The 18,204-nt window shown below is 45.8% G+C and overlaps 1 protein-coding gene across 4 annotated transcripts in view; it reads right to left on the reverse strand.

Moving 5' to 3' along the window:
- Positions 1–810: 810 nt before the first annotated feature.
- The window catches only part of LOC110506202 (zinc finger protein 609), a 98,310-nt gene continuing 80,916 nt past the window's right edge, over positions 811–18,204 (reverse strand). For 2 of the 4 annotated variants that reach the window (XM_036981380.2, XM_090223041.1), the window contains 5 exons: positions 14,330–16,751; positions 12,096–12,477; positions 11,590–11,958; positions 11,246–11,324; positions 811–4,905 (listed from right to left, as the gene is read on the reverse strand). In XM_036981380.2, coding sequence (XP_036837275.2) covers positions 11,251–11,324; positions 11,590–11,958; positions 12,096–12,477; positions 14,330–16,751 — 3,247 coding nt within the window. In that variant the 3' untranslated portion in view covers positions 811–4,905; positions 11,246–11,250. Of the gene's footprint in view, positions 4,906–11,245; positions 11,325–11,589; positions 11,959–12,095; positions 12,481–14,329; positions 16,752–18,204 lie in introns of all 4 variants that reach the window. The other 2 variants (XM_036981379.2, XM_036981381.2) reach the window with 1 other exon arrangement.

An 18,204-nucleotide genomic window follows, 5' to 3' on the forward strand; every position in this document is an offset into this window, starting at 1 on the left:
AACCCCGCTCACCCCCCCCCCCCCCCTAGACCTTACACTCTCCCTCCCCCACTGAGAACACAGGAGATAATCAGATTTCACATTTACACTGAACAAAATCATCCTTGCATAATCTCTCCCCCGCTGTTGCAGCAGAATCATCACGTTGTTGCACGCGGAGCACCCTGGATGGGGAGAAGGGACTTGGGGGTGGGGTGGGGGGGTATTTAGGAAAATATCCTAACTGTTGGCTGGGCTGGTTCAGCAGCCATTAAGACAAACTACACATTTGAAAGGTTTACCAAAAGGTGCAATGAAGTGGTGATCGATGATGAAAATGTTCTCAAATGTTATGTTCTTTGTACTAAGCCTCATATTTGACTTTGAGGTAAGTTTTAGTAAATTGCCTGTTTAGGTCAATGGAGGCTTATGTTACCGGTGCGTATTATGAAATTCTATATAGACAATTTGCATAATAGCCCACTTCTCATCATTATTTGGGAACACCACCCTCTAATGGTTATTTTAGCTCATTGCTTTAATACATCCCTGTAAAGGACCAATCGGCAACATCCCAGGGGCCGGTGCTGGTCCTGGAACCGGAGGTTGAGAAACAGTGCCAAGTCAACACACTACTGTTGAACCACAGTATCATATCTTCATATATTTGATCATATTAACATAAGTTTGTCAATTATTGACATTCAAGTTAAGAAGCATTGACATGCATTTGATAAACAACATTTTTCAACATATGCAATAGCTATCATTTCGATTGTCCACTTCCAACCCCTTATGACTGAATAAAGCAAGCCAGTCAGACATGACAGATATGATTGTCTCATAAAAAGATTTATTTTTCGCCCAAATGTACAAAGGCAAGTTACAGTATTGTATAAAAAAGAACCGTGGTGGTAATGCACACTTTACATAAACTCCTGAAGGGGAGGATGAAGGAGAAGAGGGAGGGAAGGGGTGAGACCACAGGAGACGGGGCTCAACCATAGAAATGAAAACCGTTGTAAACATCCTTGCAAGTACCAGTGACTGATACTTTGAGGGTTTTGAGTGACACGAGAGGGCCCGTGAGGAAGGAGACGAGAGGGCCTGTGAGGAAGGTGAGGAGGGAGACGAGAGGGCCGGTGAGGAGGGAGATGAGAGGGCCAGTGAGGAAGGTGAGGAGGGAGACAAGACATGATCTGGTAATTTAAGAAGTAGGAAAGAGTGTCTTTGTTCCCAGGGATAAAGGATGTTTTTATAAGCACCAATTGAGACAACTGAAGCAACTGCCGTTCTGGAGAACAAAAAAACAACTAATCAAAGAGTAGTTAACAAAGAAAGGATGCCCTCCAAAAATAACAAGACAAAATCAAGAGCTTTTTCCTTTAAGTTGCTGGATAGTAAGTACTTGCTTGTGTGGCTTTATCATACCCCCAAGGCAATACGATTCTTATTCAACCTACTACCAAGTCTAAATCTCTGTCCTTTGGAGCAATGCACTGGTCTCTTCCTCCAGTATAGTGGAAAGCCATTCTGCTTGGGACATGTAGAAATGACAATCCACTGATGCGTCATACAACGTCACAGCGGTCTATATTTCTATTGGATATTAGTTGTACAGGACATCTCAACACACTGTCACATTCAGATATACAGGTCGCAACACCATTCCATTTATGAACCATGACACTTGTGGACAAGAAACTAGCAACACCTTGAGACTAATATGTTAACTGTCCTAGTCCTATAGGACAAGAAACTAGCAACACAATGAGACTAATATGTTAACTGTCCTAGTCCTATAGGACAAGAAACTAGCAACACAATGAGACTAATATGTTAACTGTCCTATAGGACAAGAAACTAGCAACACAATGAGACTAATATGTTAACTGTCCTAGTCCTATAGGACAAGAAACTAGCAACACAATGAGACTAATATGTTAACTGTCCTATAGGACAAGAAACTAGCAACACAATGAGACAAATATGTTAACTGTCCTAGTCCTTAACAAGGGGTTACACCACCAAGCTAGCAGGTTCAAGTTAGTGAAATCCAGGTGTATATATGTACTTCAATACTGAACAAAATTTAAAATAAAAAAAAAGCTACCTGACAATCGTGATAATGTTCTGGCCAGCAGTATGTTGACTTCTGGAACATTCCACAGTTTCTTACAGGGCAGACTGTCAACAAGCCTTGTTTGTATAGCGCAAGTACCCCTCCCTGAAAATAGAAAAAATAAATATACATCTTTGACTTTTAATGACTGGTTTAGCTTCACTCTCAACGACTCCAGCTCACGCACCATATGAAGCCTTTTCTATACATTGTATAGCGACTACTTTGTGTGAATAGGAAAGGAGTCTTTTTGCAGCGTCTACATTAGTGGAGGGGAGGACATTGTGTTGTGTTTTAAGTGCTGTATCCCACTACGGAGGCATCATTTCATGGCTACTTGCTTAAATGGGCACAAAGGTTAAATTAAGCTTCTCAACTCAAGAGTTCATCCATGCTTCAATCCAGACAACATCCAAAAAAGGTTCTTGAATAAATAAACAGGTAAAGAACAAATCTAAGATCACTGTGACTGTTTTTAAATAACCTTTGATTAACACCCCCTCATCTCCAAAACCCCTAGTGCCCCACTGGTCTGAGAGACGACACTCCCCCCTCATCTCCAAAACCCCTAGTGCCCCACTGGTCTGAGAGACGACACTCCCCCCTCATCTCCAAAACACCTAGTGCCCCACTGGTCTGAGAGACGACACTCCCCCCTCATCTCCAAAACCCCTAGTGCCCCACTAGTCTGAGTGACTACACTCCCCCTCATCTCCAAAACCCCTAGTGCCCCACTGGTCTGAGAGACGACACTCCCCCCTCATCTCCAAAACCCCTAGTGCCCCACTGGTCTGAGAGACGACACTCCCCCCTCATCTCCAAAACACCTAGTGCCCCACTGGTCTGAGAGACGACACTCCCCCCCTCATCTCTAAAACACCTAGTGCCCCACTGGTCTGAGAGACGACACCCCCCCCCCTCATCTCCAAAACCCCTAGTGCCCCACTGGTCTGAGAGACGACACTCCCCCCTCATCTCCAAAACCCCTAGTGCCCCAATGGTCTGAGAGACTACACTCCCCCCTCATCTCCAAAACACCTAGTGCCCCACTGGTCTGAGAGACGACACTCCCCCCCATCTCCAAAACCCCTAGTGCCCCACTGGTCTGAGAGACTACACTCCCCCCTCATCTCCAAAACCCCTAGTGCCCCACTGGTCTGAGAGACTACACTCTCCCCTCATCTCCAAAACCCTTACAAGCTCCACTGGTCTGAGAGAGTGGGAGTTGAATGAGGTGAGTGGCAGAGAGAGGGGGTTGAATGAGGTGAGGGGCAGAGAGAGGGGGTTGAATGAGGTGAGTGGCAGAGAGTGAGGTGATGTCCCTCTACTGAGGGGAGCCCAGCTGTAATGTGACCATGTAACAGTCTCTGGCAGTTGTCACCTGAAGGGCCACCCAGTGATAGGAGTGCCAGACATTGGCCAGGCTTGGTTGAATCTACTGGGACTCCCCCATTGTCTCAGTGCTGCACTACTGTAACACGGGGGAAGGGTTGCTAAGCCAAGGATATATAGGAGTGAAGCGCTGCCCACACCAATGGTGTTGCTGACGGGATGGGGTCGCTATGAGCTAGCAGCTAGATGTGCGTGGTTGGTTGTGTGTTGTCTAGCCGGGCATCGCTCCGCCCTGGTTATGCCTTGACTTTACATTGTGCATCCTTCCGCATCCTCTGCAATCAGTTGTTTGATTCTTCCTCCATGGAAATTGACAGGATAACGAGCTGGTCCATTTGCTGTGCCGATTGAAGGACCAGTAAGGTACTGTAGGCTGACAGGTGAAAATGGCCGACCTCTTCAGTAGATGATCCCCAGTGTTCTGAGGTAACAAACAGCTCTACACTTCTGAACAGAAACCATGGTTACAACTGTCCATCAGTCAGTGCAATATTGATCAGAGTGAGCCACGGTATTTGTGTGATTTGGTTGATTCAGTGTATGGAAAGGGTGAAGTGAGACTGGCGTATCAAAAACACATTAAAGGATGGATTGGGAAGTGGGGAGGAATCAAGTTAACTGAAAGAAAAGTCACTCATGCCGTGAAATGAACAATGCAAATGTCAAGAAAACACAAAACATGAACTGTATTGAGGTGAGTGTGTTCCCTTCACACAATAATTATGTCTATCCCTGAAAAGTGAACCAAGAGGTGTTTAGCGAGCAAATGGCTGGTTGAGGGACGAGAAAACAAACCCTTCAACGCCTATAGAAGTCTGAGGAGGTTGAGCCTCTCTCCTCAAGCGTCCTTTCACCACACACAGTAAACCTACTAATGACAATTGTCAGGATATACTGGCACACTGGGTACAACAGGCCAACAACAGCAAGTTCAAACATTTCAACATGATTCACTTGTTTAGTTTTGTCAGTCTTTATTTTAGTTTGACCCCTCCCCCATCATCCCCCCCAGCCACCCAGCCCCGTTCTGCATGGGACTAAAAAAAACTATGCAGTCAGAACCCCTTTTCAGCTTTTCAGGCAGTCAATTGGTCTACTTTTGCATGTGTTCGTTCATCAACAGTGCAAAGACCAATAGATATCAGCGGAGGTGTGCACATGGGCAGACAGTGATGGCTTTGAACCTTGGATGAGGTCAGTCCCAGTCCACGGTGGGGCAGGAGGGGAAACGAGGGAAAAAGATGCTGCTAGGAGAAGAAGAAAAAAAGAATCTGCCGGACATTCAGGCAGAGAACTAAAAATATAGAAACACCATTCAACTGATGTCTAAAATGGACTCGGAGCCCAGGGCTTCCTCATGTGAGCCAGTCACATGAATCTTTGCAGGGTGGCGAGGTGTCGGTCACGTCTCCCTGTGGAAATGACAGAAAATGGTTGGCTAAATTCAAGTTCAAAACCATGTTCAAGACACATAGATTACCCAATATAATGACACGTAGATTACCCACTATAATGACACGTAGATTACCCACTATAATGACACGTAGATTACCCACTATAATGACACGTAGATTACCCACTATAATGACACGTAGATTACCCAATATAATGACACGTAGATTACCCAATTATAATGACACATAGATTACCCACTATAATGACACGTAGATTACCCACTATAATGACACGTAGATTACCCACTATAATGACACGTAGATTACCCAATATAATGACACGTAGATTACCCACTATAATGACACGTAGATTACCCACTATAATGACACGTAGATTACCCACTATAATGACACATAGATTACCCACTATAATGACACGTAGATTACCCACTATAATGACACGTAGATTACCCAATTATAATGACACATAGATTACCCACTATAATGACACGTAGATTACCCACTATAATGACACGTAGATTACCCACTATAATGACACGTAGATTACCCACTATAATGACACGTAGATTACCCACTATAATGACACGTAGATTACCCACTATAATGACACATAGATTACCCACTATAATGACACATAGATTACCCACTATAATGACACATAGATTACCCACTATAATGACACATAGATTACCCACTATAATGACACGTAGATTACCCACTATAATGACACATAGATTACCCACTATAATGACACGTAGATTACCCACTATAATGACACATAGATTACCCACTATAATGACACGTAGATTACCCACTATAATGACACGTAGATTACCCACTATAATGACACATAGATTACCCACTATAATGACACGTAGATTACCCACTATAATGACACGTAGATTACCCACTATAATGACACATAGATTACCCACTATAATGACACGTAGATTACCCACTATAATGACACGTAGATTACCCAATATAATGACACGTAGATTACCCACTATAATGACACGTAGATTACCCACTATAATGACACGTAGATTACCCACTATAATGACACATAGATTACCCACTATAATGACACGTAGATTACCCACTATAATGACACGTAGATTACCCACTATAATGACACATAGATTACCCACTATAATGACACGTAGATTACCCACTATAATGACACGTAGATTACCCACTATAATGACACATAGATTACCCACTATAATGACACGTAGATTACCCACTATAATGACACGTAGATTACCCAATATAATGACACATAGATTACCCACTATAATGACACGTAGATTACCCACTATAATGACACGTAGATTACCCACTATAATGACACGTAGATTACCCACTATAATGACACGTAGATTACCCACTATAATGACACGTAGATTACCCACTATAATGACACGTAGATTACCCACTATAATGACACGTAGATTACCCACTATAATGACACGTAGATTACCCACTATAATGACACATAGATTACCCACTATAATGACACATAGATTACCCACTATAATGACACGTAGATTACCCACTATAATGACACATAGATTACCCACTATAATGACACGTAGATTACCCACTATAATGACACGTAGATTACCCAATATAATGACACATAGATTACCCACTATAATGACACGTAGATTACCCACTATAATGACACATAGATTACCCACTATAATGACACATAGATTACCCACTATAATGACACGTAGATTACCCACTATAATGACACATAGATTACCCACTATAATGACACGTAGATTACCCACTATAATGACACGTAGATTACCCAATATAATGACACATAGATTACCCACTATAATGACACGTAGATTACCCACTATAATGACACGTAGATTACCCACTATAATGACACGTAGATTACCCACTATAATGACACGTAGATTACCCACTATAATGACACATAGATTACCCACTATAATGACACATAGATTACCCACTATAATGACACGTAGATTACCCACTATAATGACACGTAGATTACCCACTATAATGACACGTAGATTACCCACTATAATGACACGTAGATTACCCACTATAATGACACGTAGATTACCCAATATAATGACACGTAGATTACCCACTATAATGACACGTAGATTACCCACTATAATGACACATAGATTACCCACTATAATGACACGTAGATTACCCACTATAATGACACATAGATTACCCACTATAATGACACGTAGATTACCCACTATAATGACACGTAGATTACCCACTATAATGACACGTAGATTACCCACTATAATGACACGTAGATTACCCACTATAATGACACGTAGATTACCCACTATAATGACACGTAGATTACCCACTATAATGACACGTAGATTACCCACTATAATGACACGTAGATTACCCACTATAATGACACATAGATTACCCACTATAATGACACATAGATTACCCACTATAATGACACATAGATTACCCACTATAATGACACGTAGATTACCCACTATAATGACACGTAGATTACCCACTATAATGACACATAGATTACCCAATATAATGACTAGTATCACTACTATTGTAAATTACAATATTACCTCAAAATGTAAAAATGGCTAAAACATTTAAATGCAGCCGTTTTGACCACTGTGACGTCTATGTGAGTGACATTTTACACTTGAATACCAAACTGAGGAAGCAAATCCAACAGAAGACTCTAGATAAGGTATTCCACACCCAGAAACAAGGCAGAGGTCAGCCACTAGAGGTCAGGGCAGCCTGTGATTACGCTGTCTCTATTACAGTATCACTACTGTGATTCACGGCTCTGCTGCTGTTCTACCTGCTTAGGACAAACAACTGAACTGAAGGCATAAGAGCTGTTGCTGCTGCATACTGAGGCTGCTAGCTAGCACAGTCGAGCCTTTGTTGAAGTCTTTTCCCAGGGAGCTGTGTATCAGACTGTTGTACAGTAAGTACAGTAGTACTAAGTCTTTTCCCAGGGAGCTGTGTATCAGACTGTTGTACAGTAAGTACAGTAGTACTAAGTCTTTTCCCAGGGAGCTGTGTATCAGACTGTTGTACAGTAAGTACAGTAGTACTAAGTCTTTTCCCAGGGAGCTGTGTATCAGACTGTTGTACAGTAAGTACAGTAGTACTAAGTCTTTTCCCAGGGAGCTGTGTATCAGACTGTTGTACAGTAAGTACAGTAGTACTAAGTCTTTTCCCAGGGTGCTGTGTATCAGACTGTTGTACAGTAAGTACAGTAGTACTAAGTCTTTTCCCAGGGAGCTGTGTATCAGACTGTTGTCCAGGCCAGTAGTACTAAGTATTTTCCCAGGGAGCTGTGTATCAGACTGTTGTACAGTAAATACAGTAGTACTAAGTATTTTCCCAGAGAGCTGTGTATCAGACTGTTGTACAGTACAGTAGTACTAAGTCTTTTCCCAGAGAGCTGTGTATCAGACTGTTGTACAGTAAGTACAGTAGTACTAAGTCTTTTCCCAGGGAGCTGTGTATCAGACTGTTGTACAGTACAGTAGTACTAAGTCTTTTCCCAGGGAGCTGTGTATCAGACTGTTGTACAGTAAGTACAGTAGTACTAAGTCTTTTCCCAGGGAGCTGTGTATCAGACTGTTGTACAGTAAGTACAGTAGTACTAAGTCTTTTCCCAGGGAGCTGTGTATCAGACTGTTGTACAGTACAGTAGTACTAAGTCTTTTCCCAGGGAGCTGTGTATCAGACTGTTGTACAGTACAGTAGTGCTAAGTCTTTTCCCAGGGAGCTGTGTATCAGACTGTTGTACAGTACAGCAGTATTAAGTCTTTTCCCAGGGAGCTGTGTATCAGACTGTTGCACAGTACAGTAGTGCTAAGTCTTTTCCCAGGGAGCTGTGTATCAGACTGTTGTACAGTACAGCAGTATTAAGTCTTTTCCCAGGGAGCTGTGTATCAGACTGTTGTACAGTACAGTAGTGCTAAGTCTTTTCCCAGGGAGCTGTGTATCAGACTGTTGTACAGTAAGTACAGTAGTACTAAGTCTTTTCCCAGGGAGCTGTGTATCAGACTGTTGTACAGTAAGTACAGTAGTACTAAGTCTTTTCCCAGAGAGCTGTGTATCAGACTGTTGCACAGTACAGCAGTATTAAGTCTTTTCCCAGGGAGCTGTGTATCAGACTGTTGCACAGTACAGTAGTGCTAAGTCTTTCCCCAGGGAGCTGTGTATCAGACTGTTGTACAGTACAGTAGTGCTAAGTCTTTTCCCAGGGAGCTGTGTATCAGACTGTTGTACAGTAAGTACAGTAGTACTAAGTCTTTTCCCAGGGAGCTGTGTATCAGACTGTTGTACAGTAAGTACAGTAGTACTAAGTCTTTTCCCAGAGAGCTGTGTATCAGACTGTTGTCCAGGCCAGTAGTACTAAGTCTTTTCCCAGGGAGCTGTGTATCAGACTGTTGCACAGTACAGTAGTACTAACTCTTTTCCCAGGGAGCTGTGTATCAGACTGTTGTACAGTAAGTACAGTAGTACTAAGTATTTTCCCAGAGAGCTGTGTATCAGACTGTTGTACAGTAAGTACAGTAGTACTAAGTATTTTCCCAGGGAGCTGTGTATCAGACTGTTGTCCAGGCCAGTAGTACTAAGTATTTTCCCAGAGAGCTGTGTATCAGACTGTTGCACAGTACAGTAGTACCAAGTCTTTTCCCAGGGAGCTGTGTATCAGACTGTTGTACAGTAAGTACAGTAGTACTAAGTCTTTTCCCAGGGAGCTGTGTATCAGACTGTTGTACAGTACAGCAGTATTAAGTCTTTTCCCAGGGAGCTGTGTATCAGACTGTTGTACAGTAAGTACAGTAGTACTAAGTCTTTTCCCAGGGAGCTGTGTATCAGACTGTTGTACAGTACAGCAGTATTAAGTCTTTTCCCAGGGAGCTGTGTATCAGACTGTTGCACAGTACAGTAGTACTAAGTCTTTTCCCAGGGAGCTGTGTATCAGACTGTTGTACAGTAAGTACAGTAGTACTAAGTATTTTCCCAGGGAGCTGTGTATCAGACTGTTGTACAGTACAGCAGTATTAAGTCTTTTCCCAGGGAGCTGTGTATCAGACTGTTGTACAGTACAGTAGTACTAACTCTTTTCCCAGGGAGCTGTGTATCAGACTGTTGTACAGTACAGCAGTATTAAGTCTTTTCCCAGGGAGCTGTGTATCAGACTGTTGTACAGTACAGTAGTACTAAGTCTTTTCCCAGAGAGCTGTGTATCAGACTGTTGCACAGTACAGTAGTACTAAGTCTTTTCCCAGGGAGCTGTGTATCAGACTGTTGTACAATAAGTACAGTAGTACTAAGTATTTTCCCAGGGAGCTGTGTATCAGACTGTTGTACAGTACAGCAGTATTAAGTCTTTTCCCAGGGAGCTGTGTATCAGACTGTTGTACAGTACAGTAGTACTAACTCTTTTCCCAGGGAGCTGTGTATCAGACTGTTGTACAGTAAGTACAGTAGTACTAAGTCTTTTCCCAGGGAGCTGTGTATCAGACTGTTGTACAGTACAGTAGTACTAAGTATTTTCCCAGGGAGCTGTGTATCAGACTGTTGTACAGTAAGTACAGTAGTACTAAGTCTTTCCCCAGGGAGCTGTGTATCAGACTGTTGTACAGTACAGTAGTACTAAGTCTTTTCCCAGGGAGCTGTGTATCAGACTGTTGTACAGTAAGTACAGTAGTACTAAGTATTTTCCCAGGGAGCTGTGTATCAGACTGTTGTACAGTAAGTACAGTAGTAAAGTATTTTCCCAGGGAGCTGTGTATCAGACTGTTGCACAGGCCAGTAGTACTAAGTCAGTGCGATTGTAAAGGAAAGCATAATTTCTCATATGTAATGAGGCATAGAAGCTACAGGTTGTCAAAGTACTGCATGTTTACATCTTTCCCACCATGCTCTCTGTCCATACGGCCACATCTGACCCCAGTGTCTATTTGTCTGGCTAATGAGACCGTGATACTCCCATTGGTGTGACCTACTTGTTGTGTGCATGTACTGACGTGTATGTGTAACTGATAGAGGCACACACACTATATGCTCATGTTTTAAAAGTATGTAAATTGTAAAGTAAGTCATTGTGGTTGTATGTGTCAGACCCCAGTAAGACTAGCTGTCTCCATTGGCGTCATCTATGACAACAGTTTGGTTAGTGTGTACACAGTACCAAGTATTTGGTGTGATTTGGTTATTGAACTGCGCTCTATGTCTGCTAATGTATTTTTCTCTTTAAGATCCATTTTATTCTGTTTGTGTGCCTGTCCGTCTGTCTGACTAGGGGCCTTACCGTTTTCATCTCCGCGCCGGGGGGTAAAGGGAGGGGGCTGCGGCTTGCTGACTGGCAACAATAGCTGATGACGAGAGACCTGTGCGAGGCAGAAAATGTATGTACATCAGTTGGTGTGGGTGCATCAGTTGGTGTGGGTGCATCAGTTGGGGAGGGTGCATCAGTTGGGGAGGGTGCATCAGTTGGGGAGGGTGCATCAGTTGGGGAGGGTGCATCAGTTGGGGAGGGTGCATCAGTTGGGGAGGGTGCATCAGTTGGGGAGGGTGCATCAGTTGTGTATCAGTAAGAGTTTCCGAAAGCCTCGTCAGTCATAATAGTAAAAGTGGTGATTGGCTGCGACTGACCTGTAGTGTAGGACAGATCATACTGGCCCGAGAGCAGCGGATATCCCAGGTGGTGATGGGAGGGCATGATGCGCTGGGAGGGCGAGGAGCGTGGCCGCTCCATGTCCCTCTCTCGTTCCCTCTCCCCACCGCTCCTCTCTCCCCTATCCCTCTCATGGGACGGCTTGTCGCCCACCGTGGGGGACTTGCTCTTGTACTGGCTGGCGTGCTGCTGCAGGATGTCCAGGGCCTTGGAGTCCACCGAAGCTGCCTTGCCACTCACCGTGGGGCTGGCGCGCGACTTGTCACCTCCCCTCGCCTCCTCCTCACCGCCGGCCATCTTGCCGCCATAAGGGGAGAACGGATAGCCCGCGGGCAGGTAGGGGGAACCTAACATGGGGGACAGGTCATTGTGTTCATTTCATTCATGGCTTAATATCAAAACATTTGTATAAAGATTTTTTGGGCAAATGCACTTTCACCCAAGTGGTTCCTTTCTATACCAATAGTTGATCTGGTGTGGTTACCTGGGTAATTCTGCATCATGACTGTGGGCATGCCTCTGTACCCGGGGTGGCTGGGGTCATAGCCCTGCCCATAAGGGTAACCAGGCATATAGGGCATGTAGCCCTGGTGCTGCGCCAGGGCTGAGGAGAACTGCATGTGGGCATTGGCGCGAGGGTCTTTGCCCATGGTCCGTTGGTCCTCAGCAGAAGACATTCTGGGGTCTGTGCCCTCTTTCGGACCAGCGCCATCCTCCTCTTTGGGACCGCCACTCTCCTTGGGCCTGTTGGGCCTGTCGTCCTTTCCTTTGCGGTCGCGGTCTCTCTCTCGCTCTCGGTCTCTCTCGTCTTTCCACCGCGGTGGTGGTGGTTGTTGTTGTTGTTGCTGCTCGTCCTCCATCTGGGTCTGCTTGGGGTAGACAGATGGTGTGAATGCGTTAACTCAGGGATACCACTCTAAAACAACTCCACAACTCTCTAGAAGGGCTACAAGTGATTCAAACATGATCTAAAATGAGCATCAATCACCACATTACACGGCAATCATTAACATAATAAAATACAGTGCCTTGCGAAAGTATTCGGCCCCTTTGAACTTTGCGACCTTTTGCCACATTTCAGGCTTCAAACATAAAGATATAAAACTGTATTTTTTTGTGAAGAATCAACAACAAGTGGGACACAATCATGAAGTGGAACGACATTTATTGGATATTTCAAACTTTTTTAACAAATCAAAAACTGAAAAATTGGGCGTGCAAAACTGTTCAGCCCCTTTACTTTCAGTGCAGCAAACTCTCTCCAGAAGTTCAGTGAGGATCTCTGAATGATCCAATGTTGACCTAAATGACTAATGATGATAAATACAATCCACCTGTGTGTAATCAAGTCTCCGTATAAATGCACCTGCACTGTGATAGTCTCAGAGGTCCGTTAAAAGCGCAGAGAGCATCATGAAGAACAAGGAACACACCAGGCAGGTCCGAGATACTGTTGTGAATAATTGTAAAGCCCGGATTTGGATACAAAAAGATTTCCCAAGCTTTAAACATCCCAAGGAGCACTGTGCAAGCGATAATATTGAAATGGAAGGAGTATCAGATCACTGCAAATCTACCAAGACCTGGCCGTCCCTCTAAACTTTCAGCTCATACAAGGAGAAGACTGATCAGAGATGCAGCCAAGAGGCCCATGATCACTCTGGATGAACTGCAGAGATCTACAGCTGAGGTGGGAGACTCTGTCCATAGGACAACAATCAGTCGTATATTGCACAAATCTGGCCTTTATGAAAGAGTGGCAAGAAGAAAGCCATTTCTTAAAGATATCCATAAAAAGTGTTGTTTAAAGTTTGCCACAAGCCACCTGGGAGACACACCAAACACGTGGAAGAAGGTGCTCTGGTCAGATGAAACCAAAATTGAACTTTTTGGCAACAATGCAAAACGTTATGTTTGGCGTAAAAGCAACACAGCTGAACACACCATCCCCACTGTCAAACATGGTGGTGGCAGCATCATGGTTTGGGCCTGCTTTTCTTCAGCAGGGACAGGGAAGATGGTTAAAATTGATGGAAAGATGGATGGAGCCAAATACAGGACCATTCTGGAAGAAAACCTGATGGAGTCTGCAAAAGACCTGAGACTGGGACGGAGATTTGTCTTCCAACAAGACAATGATCCAAAACATAAAGCAAAATCTACAATGGAATGGTTCAAAAATAAACATATCCAGGTGTTAGACTGGCCAAGTCAAAGTCCAGACCTGAATCCAATCGAGAATCTGTGGAAAGAACTGAAAACTGCTGTTCACAAATGCTCTCCATCCAACCTCACTGAGCTCGAGCTGTTTTGCAAGGAGGAATGGGAAAAAAATTCAGTCTCTCGATGTGCAAAACTGATAGAGACATACCCCAAGTGACTTACAGCTGTAATCGCAGCAAAAGGTGGCGCTACAAAGTATTAACTTAAGGGGGCTGAATAATTTTGCACGCCCAATTTTTCAGTTTTTGATTTGTTAAAAAAGTTTGAAATATCCAATAAATGTCGTTCCACTTCATGATTGTGTCCCACTTGTTGTTGATTCTTCACAAAAAAATACAGTTTTATATCTTTCTGTTTGAAGCCTGAAATGTGGCAAAAGGTCGCAAAGTTCAAGGGGGCCGAATACTTTCGCAAGGCACTGTATGTACAAATAATAGAATATAAGAACACACCTAAGTATGAAAAATAATAGGGTACGTTTTTTTTTTTTTTTACCTGTCTGTACCACATGGCTTGCTCTATCCCCGCTCTGGAGTCTAGGCTTGGCTTGGAGTCCTCCTTCCCATGGTGCCCCCCTTCACTCAGCTTCATCTTCAGCCCTTCAGCCTGCTGGGACTTAGATACCTCTCCTTTCAGGCCTGTGGCGGAGGCCTTGGAGGGCTCCGATGGAGAGTCTCTGGTCTTACCCTGGTTCTGTTGGGTCTTGTTGGCCAGGCTGTCTGTCTTTCCAGGGGCCTTGGAGAGAGTGGGTGGCCCCAAGGCCTTCTGCTTCCACTCCTCCTTCATGGAGGCCTCGCGTTCCTTCATGGCCGCCGCATCAGAGCTCTTCTTCTCCGCCACCGCCGCCCGGTGCTGCTCAGAGATCACCTGGCGCTGGCGCTCCTCGTACTGGTGCCGGTAGGCCGGGTTGGTGTTGAGCAGGTGGTTGTGGTAGGCCTGGTCCGGGTGGTAGGCGTACGGGGGAACGTAGGAGTACTGGTTGTAATAGAGAGGCTGCATGTACATGTTGGAGCGCTGTTGGATGACTGATTGCTGCTGCTGCTGTTGATGATGATGATGATGATGATGTTGTTGTTGTTGTTGTTGACTGGAGGCGTTCATCTCAGGTTTACGATCTTCGTGAGGCTCCACTTTGACCTTGTCTTCCACATTCTCCTGTTCGTCCTCACGCTTCACTTTCAATGCCGGACTTTCGGTGTGCGGCATGCCAGGGTTGGCGGCACCGGGGCTGGGGCAGGTGTAGTTGGGCGAGTAGTAGGCCTCATAGCCGGCATAGTACGGAGACTCCTTGTTGGGCGTCTGGCTGGGAAACAAGGCTTTCTTGGCTCCTTCTCTGATACCTTGGTCCTCCACCTTGACCTTCACCCCTTCCACAAGTCTGCCCTCGCCGTCCTCCCCTGCGTCCGAGATGTCCGAGTACGCCGGGCTGTTGGTCTTGACCGAGGAGTTGTCGGCTCCGCCACCATTCTGGGTGACCACGTGGAGGGGCGTGAGTGGCTGAGGCATTCCCGTGCCCTCTATCCGGCTGGCCACCCCTATGGACAGACTGGGGGCGTTGTCGGTGAAGCTGTAGATCTTATCCGCCTCTGCCTTGATGCTGGCAAGACGGCTCTGGTGGGGGTCCGAGGAGCCGTTAAGTAGCCCGTCACCTTTTCCTGGCTCTGAGGACTCAGAGTAGGGACTCTTGCCCTCTTCTGGTTTCCCCCCTTTCCCCGGAGGCTTGGGGCTCTCTGCCTCCTTCCTGCTGTCTCTCTTCTTCTTCTCCTTCTTCTTCTTTTCTTTTGAGGCACCGGAAGCAGGGTTCAGCACGGCAGGGTTCATCGCGGCAGGGTCTCCCATCGCGGCGGGGGGTTTGGTGGGCTGGGTACCCTTCATCTGGGGGCTTTTGGGGATGCCCTGTATCATAGGGGGGATCCCTAGAGAAGCATTGAGGTTCCCCCCGGCAGGGAAAGAGGAGGCCTGTAGGGAGTAGAGCTGCTGGGAAGCTACGCTCCCTGGGGGTACAGGCCGGGACGATGACTTCATGTTCTTCTGAGATAGTTTGTCGGTCTTGGACTTTTTGTGGGACTTGGACTTTTCCATGCCGTCGTTGCTGGCCTCGTCGGTGAGACAGGGCCCGTCGTCACAGCCTTCCATCGGTATGCCGCTTGCTTCAGGGTCAGCGTCGCCACCTTTCTTTTTACTCTGTTTGGAACCAAACTTGCCCGGGGAAGGAGACGGACTCTGGCAGTCAAAGCCCCTTCCTTTGGGGGTGACAGACCGTGCGGGAGACAGGCAGCCTTTGTGAGAACTGGAGGCCCCGTTGCAGTTCCCCGGCTCAGGGTGAAGCGTGGAGTCCTCCCCGTACTCACTGTCCCCATCCAGGTCCAGCTTGATGTCGTCGTCGTCGTTGTGTGCGCGTGCCTGGTGGTACTTGAGGCCGTTGATGTGCTTGTACTTCTTGTTGCAGCCGGGGTGCGGGCAGTCGATGAGGACCGGCGAGGGACAGTTACGGTCGAGTGTCGGGGGCTGGGGCTCAGTTTTAATTGAGGGGATGGGGGGAAGGACAGGGGGAAGCGCCCCTCCTCCTCCGCTGTTGGAGTTGGTGCGCATGCGCTTGTTGCCTTTGGTGTCCTCAGAGCTGGAGTTGGGCTCCATGTCTGAGGCAGGTTTGGACTTGCGCTTGCTGGCCGATGAGGGGCTGGCCTTGACGTCCTCGGTGTTGCTGTTGGGTGGCGTGCGGCGCTCCGACGACGTCTGGCTGCCCCGCCGACCCTTACTGTTGTTGTTGGCGGCACGTGTCTTGCTGGTGCCGCTGCCCTTGTTGTCCGACGAGTTGCTGTTCTCGTTGACGGGTGTGTTGCTGTTGGGCCTCATCCTCTTGCCCCGGCCCCGGCCATTCCTCATCTCCAAGTCACTGGTGGGAGACTCACAGAACCTGAGGAGACAAGAGGACGTAGACGTTAGCAAATTACATTACGCATGCCAAAAACAAACGTAATTTAAAAAAGGTTGACTGATAAATGTAGGCAGAATACAAATTACACTAAATAGCTAGGTTTCCATCCAATCTGCATAACACAATATGTGCATTTTCCACCAGAGATGGGTTTCCATCAAATTAACTTGTTGTGGATAAAAGGCTGTGTGTGATGACATAGTGCACATAAACATATATTTTGTCACAAAACCTGTTGGTTTTAGAGCAGGGGTGCCCACTCTGATCTTGGCACGTGCACTTTACCCAACAGCTGGCAGATACAGTGTGGGTAGGCTACATGCATTATGAGATTATTATGGAGAAGAGCAATATTATTTGTATTTGTCAAATGGCAGTAAAGAATCGATCATCATGTCACCAGAATAAGACCCTCTATATTTATTAGAAAGGAGCATCAAGCTCATCACCGTCCACCCTATGAAGTTCATCATAACTTATTTAATCTGTAGCCTAATAAACTGCATGCTTTCCTGAGTCGTAGTGGGAGGACCACACAACATACGATTATTTCAATATGATGGTTAATTACATCAATATTTGCGCATAAAAGGCGTTTCGACCTCCATTTCTCACATAATCAATTTCCCCGACACAAAAAGATCCCAACCATGTCGAACAAATAAATAGTCTGTCACCATTTTTAAAATTGTATCGGCATATCCTGTTTCCATCAGCCCAGCTGTGACTGTTTTCATGCATCAGGTAATTCATTCACAAGAAATGGTTGGAAGGAAACCTGGTTAATGGTCATCCTGTCTGGGTTGGCGCCCCCCCCCCCCCCCTTAAGTTGTGCCGTGGCGGAGGTCTTTGTGGGCTATACTCAGCCTTGTCTCAGGATGGTATGTTGGTGGTTGAAGATATCCCTCTAGTGGTGTGGGGGCTGTGCTTTGGCAAAGTGGGTGGGGTTATATCCTTCCTGTTTGGCCCTGTCCGGGGGTGTCCTCGGAGTGGGCCACAGTGTCTCCTGACCCCTCCTGTCTCAGCCTCCAGTATTTATGCTGCAGTAGTTTATGTGTCGGGGGGCTAGGGTCAGTTTGTTATATCTGGAGTACTTCTTCTGTCCTATTCGGTGTCCTGTGTGAATCTAAGTGTGCGTTCTCTAATTCTCTCCTTCTCTCTTTCTCTCTCTCGGAGGACCTGAGCCCTAGGACCATGCCCCAGGACTACCTGACATGATGACTCCTTGCTGTCCCCAGTCCACCTGGCTGTGCTGCTGCTCCAGTTTCAACTGTTCTGCCTTATTATTATTCGACCATGCTGATCATTTATGAACATTTGAACATCTTGGCCATGTTCTGTTATAATCTCCACCCGGCACAGCCAGAAGAGGACTGGCCATCCCACATATGCTCTCTCTAATTCTCTCTTTCTTTCTCTCTCTCGGAGGACC

Source organism: Oncorhynchus mykiss, chromosome 26 (genome assembly GCF_057628025.1).
Source record: "Oncorhynchus mykiss isolate SJ-2025 chromosome 26, ASM5762802v1, whole genome shotgun sequence".
NCBI classification, from domain to species: Eukaryota; Metazoa; Chordata; class Actinopteri; order Salmoniformes; family Salmonidae; genus Oncorhynchus; species Oncorhynchus mykiss.